General features: G+C 36.2%; 1 protein-coding gene across 3 annotated transcripts in view; it reads left to right on the top strand.

The window, feature by feature from the left end:
• STS (steroid sulfatase) overlaps positions 1–16506 on the top strand; it is a 181489-nt gene extending 164983 nt beyond the window's left edge. For all 3 annotated transcript variants that reach the window (XM_021006205.2, XM_078146121.1, XM_021006207.2), the window contains one exon: positions 10837–16506. In XM_021006205.2, the coding sequence (XP_020861864.1) occupies positions 10837–11216 (380 nt within the window). In that variant the 3' untranslated portion in view covers positions 11217–16506. The remainder of the gene's footprint in view (positions 1–10836) is intronic.
• The last annotated feature ends 620 nt before the right edge of the window (positions 16507–17126 follow it).

Genomic DNA, 17126 nt, shown 5'->3' with positions numbered 1-17126 from the left:
AATTCAAAATCTGAGAATTACAATAAAGACTGAAGTTTTGAAATGATTTGAATTTGTATTCTGTAGCCCTCCCTCAAGAACTCTCAGTGTAAAACATTTTGTGGCTTATGCTTAATTGGTAACTGATGGCATTTTCTCAGTCAATCCTCTTTCTACTTGACCTCTCAGCAGCTATTCCTTTCTCCTAGAAAATTTAGTTCTTCTCCTGCCTAACTCTTCATTTTATATCTTTTATGGGATCATAATCTGATTCCCATCCATTAAGTGTGTTTTTCCCGAGGTTCTATCCTGAGCTTTCTTCTCTCCCTATTCTCCATCTCTTGGTGATCTCATTAGATTGAATACATTCAGTAATCATCTCTATGCAGATGACTCCCACGTCTATAGAATGAGTCCTTAGTCTATATTGTGAGTTTCCTAAACTCCAGTCTTACATCACCAAATGCTCACTACCTGGTTGTTCCATGGGTACCACACTAGGTACTTGTCTTTGTGTCCTCAGTACCTAGTACAGTGCCTTATGCAGAGTTGGCACTTATTGTTTTTTAATTAAATTGAATTGAATGATCTGATAATAGTAGAACTGCATAGCACTTATAGTTTGTGAAGGAATTTGATATGCTTTTTCATCTGATCTTCACAACACTGAAAGATATGTAACATCAGATATTTTTATTCCCACTTTACTAATGAGTGAACTGAGTCCCAGAGAAGATAGTTGACACAAGTGTTGTTCAGTGGTCTTATTTGTGTCCAACTCTTTGTGATACCATTTGAAGGTGTTTTTGTGGGGAGGTGTCAAAGATACCACTAGAGTGGTTTGCCATTTCCTTTTCCATCTCATTTTACAGATGGGGAACTGAGGCAAACATGGTTAAGTAGCTTGCCAGGGTCACAGAGCTAGTAAGTGTCTGAGGCCAGATTTGAATTCAGGAAGATGAATCTTTCTGATTTCAAGCCCAGTGCTCTAGCCACTATGCTACTAACTGCCCTAGTTGATGCAACTGGTAAGTAGCAAAACTAGGATATTATCCATATATTCCTTTTCCATGATCTATATTCTTCTATACACTATACCCCAATATAAACCAAAGGTGTCTATACCTTGTATTGATTAGAATTAATAATCTCCAAAGCAAATATGAGTGAGGAGGAAAAATCAGGTCTTGGGAACTCAGAAAAAGGGATTCTTAGATATGTTATAGCCACATTATAAACCAAAATGAACATTAAAATAATTTCTAATTACTGCTTTGTATGACTTACGAAAGTCACTTATCCACTTTAGGGCTCAGGTACCTAATTTGGGGGGTTGGAGAAGATAATCTCTTAGGTGATATACAGTCCCTAAGGCTGTGAACATGTGACCCAACATATTGTAGCTCCATTACAAAACTGGAAACAAAGCAAACTTAAAATAAACCTATTATAGACATGGACAAAAAGTGCTCAAATATACATGTCCTATTAAGTTATCTGTGACCACTTATTTCTTTATTTATGATTCTGTTGCATATATATTTTCTTAGACTCCAAAAAATATTTTTGGCAAAGACAACCTCCTAGAATTTGCTATATTTTGTGATAGTGAAGTTTGAAAATGGAGAGGCCTGGAAGAGAATAACACCCTGTGGTTTATCATTTGCAGGCTTCTTTGAGTGTTATCACTGTTGATAACTACACTAGTAAGATTGAATATAACATTCAGAACTCATTATCCTAGGCCAGAAGCTTACAGAGTGGGTAGAAGGAAGGAAAAATAAAACCATGTGTGGCCCTAATCTGTAAGACATTATTAGATTTGTGAGGAGTTGAGAGTGGGTTGACACCTACAAAGTGTAAGAGGAACACTTCCCTGGGTAGAAAGATAGGTTTAAAAAAAAATTAGAACTTAAGGTAAAGAACAAAGACCCTGCCTGTCCTTTCAAGAAACAGACTAATCTCATAGGAGTTTCTGTTTATTTTAAAAAATAATTTTGAAAAAATTATTATTTATTTTAAACATTCTTTTCTTTGTAAATTCTGCATTCTAAATTCTCTCTGTCTCCAACTCACACCCACACCCACTGAGAAGGCAAATAATAATATCAATTATACATGTGAAATCATGAAAAACATTTCTATTTTAGCCACATTTTTAAAAAAGCATGAAAAATAAAGTGAGAAAATTTTGCTTCAATTTGCACTCATATTTCATCAGTTCTCTCTCTGGAGGTAGATAGCATTTTTTGAATCCTTTGGAATTGTCTTGGATCTTTATATTGATCAGAGCAGCCAAGTCTTTCACAGTTGATCATTATTGTAACATCGTGATTACTGTGCACAATGATCTCCCAATTCACTTTACTTTGTATTAGTTCATATAGGTCTTGCATATTTTTCTGCAACCACCCCCTCGTCATTTCCCACAGCATTGTAATACTCCTCTATCACCGTCATATGCCACAACTTGTTCAGGTATTCTCCAGTTGATGAGCAGCCCCTTAATTTCCAATTTTTTGTCACTACCAAAAAAGTTGCTATAAATATTTTGTACGTATAGGTCCTTTTCCTTTTTCTTTGATCTCTTTGGGATACAGACCCAGTAGTAGTATTGCTGGGTCAAAGGGTATGCACATTTTTATAGCCCTTTGGGCCTAGTTCCAAATTGTCCTACACAGTGGCTGGACCAGTACAACACTCATTAGTGTACCTATTTTTCCCTCGTCTTCTCCAACATTTATAAAAAAAAAATACTGTGCCCTATGAGCAAAGCAGAATTGCAGTACCTCAGAAGAAACATGAGATGCAAAAATTTAGAGAATCTTCCCCAAATGTTCACATGGAATATTTGTGATCTACCTGTGGTAGAGCATTCTGAACTCATATTAGTGTAATCAGCTGCAATCAAACATGCTGTAACTTGATTCTAACTTAGTGATGTGATTTTAGTCCTCTTCAAGAATGAAGGACAATAGCCAGGTGTGAGGTGCTACCTCAGAGTTGTTTTAATTTGCCTTTCTCTAATCAATAGTGATTTAGATAAATTTTTTCATATAGGTAGCTGTGATTTCTTTTTCTGAAAATTGCCTGTTTATATCCTTTAACCATTTATCATTTGGGAAATGGCTCTTATTTTTATAAATTTGACTCAGTGTTATGCCTAATATGTATTTGAGAAAGAGGCCTTTATCAGAGAAATTTGCTGTAAACATTTTTGATATTCATTTTCTATGCTACCGTTTAACAAAATATAGTTTCTCTGATTTTCCCTTTTAATTACTTCCCCTTTTGCTTTTACTTTTTTTGAGATCACGATTGCTACTCCTGATTTTTTTAGTTCGCCTAAAACATATTAGATTCTACTCTAGCCCTTTATTTTACCTCTGTGTGTGTCTTTTTGTTTGTAGTGAGCCACTTATAAACAACATATTGTTAGATTTTTGGTTTCTAATCAATTCTACTATCTGATTTTATTTTATGAATGAGCTCATCCCATTCAAATTCATATACGTTTATGATTGCTAACTGTGTTTTCCTCCATTCAAAAGCCTATTTTGCTTCCCACCACTTCCTTCCTTAATATGTCCTCCCATTTATCATGCGCCCTTTTCTTTTATCTCCATTCCTGTCCTATTTCCCTATTGAATGTTATATTTCTATACCCAACTGAATGTATAAATATATATATATATATATATATATATATATATATATATATATATATGCCACCCTCTCATTTCTCTTTCCATTGTTAAAGCTCTTTCCTGAATCCCTCTTTTGAGTGAGAAAAATTTCCCCATTCTACCTCTCCTTTCCCCCTTCTCCCAATACATTCCTTTTTCTTATCCCTTCACTTTTTTAGATCATTTCAACATAATCAATTCCTATCCATGCCCTCTGTCTATGTAAACTCCATTTAACTTTAAACAAATGATAAAGTTCTTAAGAGTTAGATGTATCATCTTCCCATATAGAAATGTAAATAGCTTAGCTTTACTGAGACCCTTATGATTGCTCTTTCATGTTTATTTTTTTATGCTTCTCTTGAGTCTTGTGTTTGAATTTCAATTTCTTTATTCAATTCTGGTCTTTTCATTAGGAATGCTTGAAAGCATTACTCTATTTCATTAAATATCCATTTTTCCCCTGAAGAATTTTACTCAGTTTTGCTCAGTAGTTTATTCTTGGTTGTAATCCTAGCTCTTTTGCCTGCTGGAATATCATATTCCAAACTTTGTTTTTATCTGGAAAGGCCCCCTGAACTCCTTCAGTCATAGGAGCTAGCACTGTCTTTGACTTGGAATTGTGATCAGTGACCCTGCTCCCTTGCGACCAACCCTCCCAGTGTTCTTTTCAGCTCTGGCACTGCGACACAGATCTGTATATGTGCAACAGAGATGTGAATCTGGACCCAGTGTCAACAAAGACCAGTTGTTTGACCTCCTTTCCATGTCTGAGCTGAGAACTCCTGAATTGCTGCTGCTGCTTTGGCTACTGTTGCTGCTGCCACCTTTGTGGGCTCCAGAAAGGCTTTTGCCCTGGTGTCATAAACCTCTCATGCCAATCTCTCAAGTTGTCTTAGACTAAAAAAACGTCTTAACCTGACCTTTGGTTGGTTTTGCCACTCTAAAATATAATTTGAGATGTTATTTTAAAGTTATTTGGAGGGGAATGTTGAAAGAGTTCAGCTGAGTTCTGCATTCTGAGGATTTTCTGTTTAAATAACAGTTGAGGACTGACTGTATAGTCTTTCCTTAATCATCTCTCTAAGACACCTTAATTGACTTTTCCTCCAGTTTACCTGATATCTTTAAGAAATTCTAAAAATCACAACTGAACCATCCTAGATTTGGAGTACACCAGTCCATCAAATTAGATGCTGGAAGGAAACTAAAGACCAGTGTCCTTTAATTAAGTCATCTCTCTGTACGTTTGCATTTGCTATTTTTTATGGTCCTACAGAAATGTGAGACATTTTGTCATTTACTTTAATGAGCATGAAGTCAGGAATATACTGAGGAGGTAATAAGCATTTTAGCTTGGGTAAATATTATTCACCATATTTATAAGGTATAAGAATCCTGTGACTTCTGATTGCCAGAATTCTGTTATCTCTGACACTAACACATACAAAACAATGGAAAAAGGGCTCAGTGCCATGAAGGACATAGCTGTTGCTACTTTGTTGCTACCAACACCAGCATTATACATACCTTTTCTGTTATTCTACGCTTAAACCCTCACACAGCTTATAGTACAGCATAATATTTAAGGTTTTCCCAGGAACTATACTACTCATCACAGGAAGAAAAGCATGTGCATACATGCAGCAAGACCCAAACAGACACACATGGAGTCACCCAGGTAGCAAGACTCATAAGAACTATTCCACATTGCTTCAAAGAGATCTCATCAGGCTCTTTTTCCTTTCAAAAGACACAACTTATTTGATAATATAATTGGCTAGACTAAAAACCAGTTTGGAGTCCTAGGCTCTCCTTCCTTTTATTTGCTACTTATATAACTAGCAGATATTTCAATGAAGGGCATAGTTTGGATGAAGAAGGCTTCCTCTTTCTCTCATTTTAAAATAGGAGGAAATGGTTCCTCCTGGACTATATCTGTTTTTACCCACTGGTCTGGCTTTGAATGTGACCATTGCTCAGTCCCTCATCTATACTCCATTTGCTCCCCTCACTTCTTTCATACTGAAGGAATGAAAATTCTTGCTTCACACCATAGTGTTTCAAGTTACCCAGCTGGGCTGTAAGGAGATAAGCTTGAGAACTTTTTGTTGGTTTGTTTATTTAGGGACAATTCATCCTCAGGTCCATATGAATCACTTTCTCTGCTATTTTAGTGAGCTTATTAGTCTAGGTTATTATTAATAGCTGCATTTATATAGTGATTTACTGTTTGCAAGGCACTTCACATATGTCATTTAATTTGATCCCCAAAACAAACCCAAGAGACAGGTATTATCATTCAAATTTTACAGATCAGGAAATTGAGGTTGACCAAGTTTAAGTGACTTGCTCTGAGTCACATAATCTAGTAAGTATCAGAGGCAGGGTTTGAATTCAGTTTTTCCCAACTACAAATCCATGCCTTTTCTAGTATGCCACTTAGCTACCCTAGCTATGCCTAGCTAGAACAACAGCAAGACACCAGCATGTAGCTCTTAGCCCCCAGTTAGGGAAATTTCCCTAACAATTTTTCCGGAGATGAAGATCCTTTAGTTGTTTAAATTCTTTGTATCCAAATAGACACTGGCTTCCTCCCCAGCCCTTCACCTCCTGCCATTTCATGAGGCTCCTTTCCACCTGTTTTAAAAAATGAAATATATATACATACATATATATATGTATGAGAGAGAGAGTATGTGTGAACTGTGGATGAATTGTAATGATGTAGTACCCTGATTTTGTGCCCTATTCTCCTTCCCCAAGTTGGAGAAATGTACCATTTCTGAAACACTAGGCTGCCATGTTGGATCATGTTCATAAGGTATAAGGCAAAGTTTTGCACAGCAAGTTTTGGCTAAATAAAAGTTCTTTGAAGCAGGGCAGCTTTCTAAAGAGCTGGTGCACACACACACACACACACACACACACACACACACCCACAACCACACACAAACACACGCATACACCCCCCACACACACACACCCTTATAGACAAATACCCTCTCATACAATGAGTTCTTTTCCCAAGGAGATGCTAAATATGTATTGTTAATTTACTGACACATAGTTTGAGCCTCAGATGTTACTGTTATTCTCACTGCCTCCTCTCCTAGCCACTGCTGGAAATAGTAGTTTCATTCATCAGAGTCCACTAATAATTATGAAACATACACATACACAACTGCCTTTTTTATTTTAAGAGTGTAATCCCTATTTTAAATGATTTCACTAGCTAAAAGAAAATAAGTCAAATTACTTTCTGGGTTGTCCATAAGCATTTCTTCAGTGAAAAGAAGGAACTAAAAATAAAAATGTTTTCTAAACATAAGCAAAACTAAATACTTCAAACAAATGCTATGTGTGTTGAAAATGCCAGTAAAAGTCCACTAAATGACTGGGCATATATTTCCTTTCTGTCAAAGAATATACTTAAGCATTTGAAATCCCTGATTGCTAAAGGACAGAAGAATGTAGCAAAATAAAGGAAACTGCGCCCATGTATGACTATGTCAGTGATTAAATGTTGTTACCTTCTTTTTATTGCTTAATTGAGCCTATATTGCTCAAATAAGAAATACTACAAAGTATAGTTAGCCTCTCTACTTTTCATTTTTAAATAGTTGTTAATTCTTAGATCTTCTTAAATTCTTAAATCTTTAATATTACCGAATAATTCTCAATTAATATGTCTATATTATATATGTAAATTCTGCAGACATAAAGTTAAGCATAATTACTGGCATTGACCTTCCCAGTAAAGATACCTAAAGTATTTTGACAGATCCTTATATAGATCTTCCAATTGACATAAAAATGGAAGAATTGAACCATATTTCAATAAATGAGTAGGCGTTTTCAAAAGAAAATGGAAGTTATAGGCCCTTAAAAATGGCACTCTATACTGGGAGCCAGCACTCTCAGAATTTTGCACACACTGTAACTTGAAGAAATGTCAAGTTTAAAACATCCTCCCAGTTTGTAATGTTGTAAGGAACCATCAGAGAGCATTTTTTCCCTCCTCATTCTGTAACAACCTTCACCCAGCTGTCCCTGATTACTGAGTGTAAGAAGAGTCTAAGTGAACTAGAAAATCTCCTGACTGTCAGCTTGTCATTGAATAAGCTCCTGAAGCTAATGTGTCATATGTGGTGAAGAATGCAGGAGGAGGATGTAAAGAATCTTAAGGTTACTGACTTACTTTTAAGACTGTGTTATGGATTCTTAGTTTCTATGTCCCTAATTTCTCTTTGTAGTCTGAATCATCTGTGTTCCAGCCTGACCTAATCTTTGAAGCTGAATGTGCTCAGTACATATAAAGTGATAGAACACTCATTTCCTATTCAGTACACAGGAAAGAACACTGGCTCTGGAGGAAGAGGACCTTGGTTCATATCCTGCATCTGATATCTATACTCCCTGTGTGACTTTGAGCAAGTCATTTAGCCTCTTGGGATAATGAGGGAATTGGACTAAATTACCTCTAAGGTTTCTTCCAACTCTAGATCTAGGCTTTTATTCTTTTTGCTGAACTTGTGCTGAGGATTATAATAAGCTATCATAAGAAATTTTATATATATATATATATATATGTGTATATATATATATGTATATGTATGTTGTACACACACACACACACACACACTCACACACACACACCTGCAAATGAAATAAAGTGCAAACTCAAGTTGGGATTTAAAGCCCTCTATAATTCAGCCTCAGTCCACCTTGTTAGCCTTGTCTTCCAGTAATCCCTTTCACAAACTCTGTGTTTCAGCCAACCTGGACTGTTTATCATTTTTCAAACATGTCCTGTCCTTTGCCACATCTTTGCCTTTTCTCACAGTAAAAATGCTACCAAAAATTCCTTCCTTTTCCCACTTCTCTGTTTGTGCCACATCTTTCAGTAGCTAGTTTAAATGACATGCCCATACAACTCAGCAAGCATTTGTTTACATCTTCCCTGAGCCAGGGACTGTACTAGGTGATAAGGATGCAAAGACAAAGAAAAATAGCCTTTCAAGGAGCTTACATTCTATGGAAGGAGTTAGACCAGGATGGAGAAGAGACTGAAACAACATGTACACAAATAAATAAATATAATTGTGTGTAGGGATATCAGACCTGTAACTCCACAGGTATAAGACATTCCCAATGAGAAAATTCTCTCTACTAATGAAAATCAGCACCTTCTCTGAAATTTACTCTTAAATAATTCCTGAGCCAATGAAATTTCAATGATTTGCCCAGGGTCACGCAGCCAGGATGTGTCAGTACAGCGAACTCAAATCTTCCTTATTGACTCTCAAAAACAAAATTCATACAAAAGTAAGCATTAAGTAGTTGGAGGGTAGTGATGGAGAAGAGACAGTGATAGCTGCAGAGACGATGAGAAACATCTCGTGGGAGCTGGCCCTTGAAAGTTATTTTGAAAGAAGCTAGGAATTCCAGAATTGAAGGTGGAGAGGAAGAACATCTGAGGCATATAGAATAGCCTTTGCAAAGGATGTCATGAACCACAAACAGCAGAAAGTCCAGTTTGACTGGAACATTATTTTTGGGGGGGAGGGGAAGGGATGATGTGAATTTAGTTTAGAAAGTCAGTTGTTGGTTTTTTGGTTTGTTTGTTTGTTTTTGGTTAGGCAGTGGGGTTACCTGACTTGCCCAGGGTCACACAGCTAGTAAGTGTCAAGTGTCTGAGGCTAAATTTGAACTCAGGTCCTCCTGATTCCAAGATCGATGCTCTATCCACTGCACACCACCTAGATGCCTTGGAAAGTTAGTTTTGAGCTACACAATTATGGATTTAAAATTATAAACAGGGGCAGCTAGGTAGCGTAGTGGAAAGCACTCTGGCCTTGCAGTCAGGAGGACCTGAGTTCAAATCCAGCCTCAGACACTTGACACTTACTAGCTGTGTGATCCTGGGCAAGTCACTTAACCCCAATTGCCTCTTGTTATAGAACAAAAGGGAGCCTTGAAGCTTGTTGAGCAGGGGAGTGACGTAGTCATGTCTGTGCTTGAGGAACATCAACTTCACAGCTATGTGGAGGATAGGTTTGGAGAGTGAAGACACTGTTGTTACAGAGACATTTAGAAGTCTATTACAATGGCTTCTGAGAGAAATGAGGGCTGGTCTAGGGTGATGGCCATAAATGGACAGGGGAGACGTGAGAGATGTTGTAGGGGTAAAATGTATAAGGCCTGGCAATTGATTAAATATGGAGAAGGCAAAGAAAGTGAAGGGTTTCAAATGACTCTGGTTATTATGCTGGATAACAGGATTTTCATACTTTTTTTCTAACACTCAATGAAACATCTCCTTTGATATCATTCGGCTCTCCAAAAAATGCTAGTCCATAGATATATGAGATGAAATTGAAAAATTACACCCTAACCTATTATGATATTGGCAAATCTATTTTCAGTGAACATTAAGAATTTCAGCGCTCCAGGCAATAATGCTATCAGATTCCATTTTGCCTCAGTAAAAAAGTAGTTCTTTCTCTTAACGAACAATTTAATTTGTTCAGAGTTACATTTGTTAATGCTTCTTGCTGTAATTCAGAATATAAAAGTTTTGAAATGACATCAGAATTTGGAGCTTTTTTTTTCATGTTTCACAGTTTTATGTAATTTTGTATAAGCTTTCCCAATAAAGACAATTGCAGGTTCACACTTAGCTGTATTATGCTGTTGGAGTGATACTCAGATCTTAAAGGCTATCAACAAAGAGCAATCCCTGGCAAGTAGTAACAGGTCAGAAAAAATAAAAATTGAGAATGGTTGCATTTGTCACGTTTGTTATCTGAAAACCAATCTAGCTGAACGCAGAAATGCTTGTCACTCAGTTGTTCATTCTGTGGTGAATTGTTTGGCTCCGGAAACTCTCCAAGACCGTTGTCTGAGTTGTAGAAGCATAGTGAGTGTACTAAACCATGAAAGGAGTGCTCACACTGACAGATTCACAGATCTTTACCTAGGTTGCTATTTGAAAATCTGAGATTACAATAATTTCTTGGCAGATATTTTGTCTTGTTTGTTAGGAGTCTATAAGAAATATATGTCATGTGCTAGCAATGGTGATTACTCACTGTAGTTTGATAATGTCTATTTTTTGGTTTTTTGTGATTACGCCATCAGTTTTTATCTTTTTTTTTTTTTACTGTAGGCACATCTATTTGGAAGGCTTTTTTCTTCACACCAAAGTTTAAACCAGATGATTCCAATGGCTGTTTTCCAACCCATGTGTGCTTTTGCAATGGGCATTATGTCATGCGTCATAATCCACCCCTACTCTTTGATATCTCCAAAGACCCCAAGGAGAGACATCCATTAACTTCAAAAACCGAAAATCATTTTCATGAAATTCTAAGAGTCATGCAGGAAGCAGCAGACAACCATACGAAGACACTCAGTGCTGTTCCCAATCAGTTATCTTGGGGGAACCTTCTTTGGAAACCCTGGCTTCAGTTGTGTTGCTCCTCTTCTTATCTCTCCTGTCATTGTGATCGGGAAGCAAAAGGTAGAGGTAAAGGTGTCAGACTGTAACAACAAGATAAGTAAAGACTCTTTCATGGATGAATAATCTTTATTTGAAAATTCAAAACTTGCAGTTCTGTTAATTAACCCAATTGTAGCTAATAAGCCCTGGCAGATGCAATCATTGTACTCCCCTTGATACTCTTGGCATGGTGTACTTTCTGTGACCTGAAGGATTGATTGTAGGATGCATAATAACTCAAATAAAACTTTAGAGTTTGCTCTGTTGAGAAGGAAGAACAATGGACCTAACTTGTAGGACCAATATGACTGAGTTGGTTGGTGAGGTGGATTGGGAAGTGTGGGGATAAAGGAGGAGTCTGAGTAAGTGTACATAACACTTGTGCTAATAATCAGGCTTTACAAAAGCTCCAAAGAGAATCCTCCCTTGTTCTTGAACTTCCTATGAAGTCATCTATTCCATGACTTGGAGCTGGACAGAGGGCCTGGCAATGACCACCTATGATTGACAGATATTTGCATTAAGGAAGAAAATGTAAATCAAGAAAGAAATTGCTCATAAAAGTGTTTAAAAACAAGCCACTTATAATTTGTATAAAGAATACCCCTTGTACCAGTGGTAAATAATTTGATTTTTCCCTTCGTAGATGAGAATTATTGTTGTTCATGATAAGTGTTATTGAACACGTTAAGTGAAATGTACAAGTCATTTAAAACCAACTTCAGAACTCTAGAAAGTTAACAGATGCAAATGTGTACAGTGGAAACTTGCTAGGAAGTATAAATTCATTAGCTTGCTCTGTATTTCACAGGAGAGCCGTGCCATGGAACTGACTTATAGATAAGGCTACCTTTTAATAAGGTTCATTTGATACTTTGGTAGCTTATTCCCCATGACTGACCCACCCTATACAGAATTCTACTCTGAGATTCATAGTGATGTTCTAATAGAGTTCCTTTTGTAATTAAAAATTGAGAAGTTAAAAAAAAAGGGAGCGTTGGGAGAAGGCACTCAATATACAGACTTCCAGTATGATTCAACATGTCACTTTATGGAAGCTTATTAAATTGTTGTTTAATCTCGCAATGAAATATGGTTTAATTTATACCACTGTTTAACTTTCTGTTTCTCTTCTATTAATGAGTTAATGATGAAAGCAATTACTGGTCCCTAGTGGCCAAAATGACCCTGGGCACATAATATGGAAGGCCTTGTGCTTGCAGTCACTGTTGGGAAGTAGAACTAAGAGAATAACTTGGCCTTGCTTTCCTATCCCCCAAGCCACAGTCACATAGTGAATCCTCAATCCTGACTAATTCACCTTGATCTGGGAAAGATTGTGCTTCTTACTTCCACTCTGATATTCAGTGAAATATTCAGTGAAACTTAAAAGGCATTTTCCACTTCTCTTATTCTGCTACCCTTTAGGCAAAACAAAGTTCCCCACAGAAAGAAAGAATTAAATTCCCCTAGGGGACAGGGAGAAATCTTTGAAATAAGGCCAAAGCAAATGACTTTTGTATGTTGGCTTATTTAACTGTAACTCCCTATACAGTCTTTCTAAGAAATTTCTGTAACCTGTTAAAACAAGTTCTTTTTATTGAGTATCTAACTCAATTTTATTTTCCAGTCCTGTAATAAGAAGTGGTATTTTCTCATGGAGATTTTTTTAAACATGTTATTTATGCCCTTTGTTTAAATACTTGTTCCAATCCCCTCACCTACCCATCCAATTGAAGACACCCTTGTAACAAACAAAAACTGTTAAGCAAAAAGTGACAACATCTGGCAGCAGATACAATGAAATCCCATCCTCATAGTTCCCTGTCTCTCTGCCATGAGCAGGAAAATAGGTTCCATTGTCTATTCTCCTGAACCATTATTGGTTTTTCAGTTACTCAACTTTCAGTTGCCTTTTAGTCATCTTTTTCATTTGCTTTGTTGTATCATTCTGTATTATATTCTATATATTCTGTATTATACGAACTGATGCAGAGTAAAGTAAGCAGAACTGAAGGGACATTTCCTTTTAGTTCTGCTTACTTTGCATCAGTTTATATAAATCTTCCCATGTTTCTCATAATTTCTAATATTCATCATGGTACAATAAAATTCCATTTTACCCATATCCCATAGCTAGTTTAGCCATTTTCCTATCAATGGACACCACTTACAGTTTTCTACCACCACAAAATGTACTACGATGAATATTTTTGTATATAGTGGGCTTTTGTTTCTGTCTTTGACCTTCTTGGGGATATATCTCCAGGAATGGCAACATTGGATCAAAAGGTATGAACAGATCGATGACTTTTCTTGAATATTTCCAAATTATCGTCCAGAAGAGTTCAACCAATTCATGGCTCCATCAACAGAGTATTAAGATGACTGTTCTCCCATAGCCAGTGACTATTTCCAGTTTAGGCATCTTTGCAAATTTGCCAGTAGTGAAATAAAGCCTCAGAGTTGTTTTAATTTTTATTTCTCCTATTAATGATTTGGAGCTTGCCTTCATATGGCCATTAACAGTTTGTAGTTGTCCATCTGAAAACTGTTCATATCCTTTGACCACTTATTTATTGGGGAGTGACTCATGATGTTATATATCTATGTTAAATCCCAATATGTTTGGAGTATCAGATGTTTTCTTAGTGATATTTGATGCAAAGTTCTTTTTTCCCCCACTTGACAGTTTCTCTTCCTATTCTGGCTGCATTGATTTGTTTGTGGAAAAGCTTTTTAGTTCCATGTACTTAAAATTGTCCATTTTGTCTTTTATGATCACTTCTAGCTCATGTTTGTTATTCTTTCTCTACTTATAGTTGGGAAAGGTATCTTCTTCCATTTTTCTCTAATTTTTTTTATGATGTGATGTTTTATATTTAGTCTTGTATCCATTTGGAATTTATTGAGCTGTGTGGCATAAGATTCTGGTGTATACCTAAGCTCTGCCAAACTGATTTCCAATATTCTCTCTGGGAGATTTTGGAACCTTTAAAACAAACACTATTTTAAAATACCATCTCTTTCTTCTTATTATGGAAACTAGTTAAAAATCTGCTTATTGTATTAGAGAATGTTCTTATTGTGTTAGAGAATTTATTAGCATGTTGTTATGTGTCAGATTTGGAAACTGATACAAGTATACAAAAGCTTATTTAAATAGTGGAAAGAACACTGGACGTGGAGTCAGGGGACCTAGAGGCAGCTAGAACTAGTGCTGGACTTAGAGTAAAGAAGACTTGAGTTCAAATTCTGTCTTGGACACATACTGGCTGTGTGACTCTGGACAAGTAAATTTCTCTCAACCTCAGTTTCCTCATCTGTAAAATGGGGTTAGACTCTGTGGCTCTCTTGCAGCTCTAAGTTTATGATCCTATGACTTGAGTTTGAATCATGGCTCTGCTAAGAATTGCTTGTATGTCCTCGGGCAAGTCAATTAACTTCAAATTTTCCTCCTCCATAAAATGAATGGATTATACTAGGTGATCTCTAAGGTCACTTCTGGCTTTAAATTCCATGATACTAAGAACAAAAATTGCTAGGTATATCTCTGAGCCTAATGTAATCCAGATTTTTAGAAAATATTATATGATATGGGAACATATGTTAAAGAACTAAACCTAAGAAAGCTATTGTTACTGATTTTATATATAAAAGTTTGCTTATATTATACATTATTGTTTAACCTATAAAATTTCATCAGCTCTAAAAATCTAAGGTAAAAGAGTTTGAAAGTGTTTGCTTTGAAATAACTAACAGTTACTATTATATTTTAGATTGTTTAAAAGTCAAGTTTGTGTATAATAACCTTAACAGTCATGATTTTGAAACCATTTGCCAACATTCTGTTTGCATGATGAGACAGAAAAAATGTGAATATTTTTCATATCAAAACAAGATCAAGAAAATTTTCTTAGAGAAATACATAACTTTTGCAGTGCTGTGTAGCATGAATATTTGGTTGCAAGGTAAACCCTCTGTATCTTCTAATATATTTATGTAGCTTCTTGCTGAATGAATTTGGAGGTTTAAAACAAAATTCACTAAACCTTCTCCTAAAAACTTCTACTTTTTAAGATGTTAAAATTTAAACTACATTCATTCATTCATATTTAGATAGCTATCATTTTACCAAATCAGTAAGTTTTAGGGAAAGGAAGGCTGATGATTTCATGTGCCTGTGGAGATAAGGGTTTAGTATCCCAAATTTCTGTAAAGGACACACAGACAGAAAGTGTCCAGGGGAAATATATGACCCACATCTGAGTAATGTTTTCTTAAAATATTTTTCCATTTGGGGTATATTAATTAATGCAGACTTAGAAATTTAAATGATATATTTCCTTTGTCTTTAAAAATGATGCAACTTGACAGGATTATTTAAGGCTGTGGCAGTTTAGACCAGAAAAGTTTTCAGTGTCCTCAGACTCTGAAGCAGTACAAAAAAGCATCACTTTTTTTTCCCTCTTGCTGACTTCAGTCTGAGACTCATAGTCAACCTGAAAGTTTCATAAACAAAATTCCAAACAAAAGAGAGGGCAGATGGCTTTCTTTATGCAAGAGAATACCGTTAGGACTAGGAAAAACAATAATTCAACTTTGGAATAAGGTCTAAAAAGATGAAAAATGGAATATAGTGGAGAGAATGGGATAACTAATAGCCACTGTGATGTAAGTTACAGAATATGTATGTAATGTAAGTTACAGAATATATATGATGAGAGACAGATTTAGAATCACAGGATAACAGCTCTGGGAAAGACCTTAGAGGGCCTCCTGTGTCATTTTACGGATGAAAAAACAGACCCTGAGAGATAAAATGGCTTGCCTTTATTTTGGACAGCCTAATTTCTGGGATGGATTGTAAGAGAGAAAGATTTTAGCTAGAGAAGGCCAAAAGGAGAAAGGTACCCAGACCATTTAGAATGAAAATACAGGACTTGGAGTCTAAAGACTACAGTTGTAGCCCTTGTTCTTCCACCTACTACCTATGTGACCTTGTGCCCTTTGGCATCAGTTTTCTCATCTGTAAGATTAGTGGGTTTGACTAGATGGTCTCTAAGGTTCCTTCTGGCTCTTACAAGCAATACCACATGACCCTGTCTAATTCAAAGGAGGATGAATTAAAAGAAAAAAGCCCAGGAGTCAGGGAGTAATGGGATTATGTGTTGGTTATGCGCCAAGGTGACTGCACACCCTAACCTATCATTATATTTGCCTTCTTCCAACTGACCACTTTTGTGTTGATAGAGCTACCTCTAGTGATCATTATTTAGTAACATGTTTTTGTTTAATGGATTTTGAATAAAGTGGTTTTAATTTATCAATATTGAACTGTGTCAAATATTTTCCTGGGTGAAGATTTCAACAAAGGAAGTGTCAGTTTTCCTAATTATGATTAGGCTGGCTGGAAACCCCCCAAAATGTGTTCCTATAAAAACAAACAACTAGCAATTGTAAATCTAATTCCACTTGCTACTTTTCAGTCTCATGACCATGTTTATGACAAAAAGAACTGTCTAATGGTGAAATCTAGTGCCAAATTTCAAGGAACTGAGAAGTGAGTGGGAGGTGGGGACATGGAGGTGCCTAGTATAAATTATTTTATTTGGTTTTCTTATTGGCAGAACCAGAATTCAAACCCTTACTGCAAAAACAGCACTCATTCTTTTTTGCAGGAAGCATATTTTATTGCCCTGCTAGATAAAACTTTTCTTTTTTCTCTTGGACCTGTGACTTCATTGGTATCTTCTGCCAAGTAAATTCTCCCTACCAATACCTAGTAGCAACTGTTATACAACTTTTTGTCTTAAGCAGTTGGTTACCTGAGGCAATGAGAGGTTAAGTGACTTGTCTGAGGTCATGCAGCTGGTATGGGTCAGAGATCTTGATTCCGAGTCTGGTCTCTATCTACTCTGTCACAGAGCAAAAGAAAAGATGCTAGGAAGAAAATT

The sequence above is a fragment of the Phascolarctos cinereus genome, unplaced genomic scaffold (assembly GCF_003287225.1).
Source record: "Phascolarctos cinereus isolate Bilbo 61053 unplaced genomic scaffold, phaCin_HiC Scaffold_726;HRSCAF=1367, whole genome shotgun sequence".
Taxonomy (NCBI): Eukaryota; Metazoa; Chordata; class Mammalia; order Diprotodontia; family Phascolarctidae; genus Phascolarctos; species Phascolarctos cinereus.
This window is presented reverse-complemented; position numbering and strand designations above follow the sequence as displayed.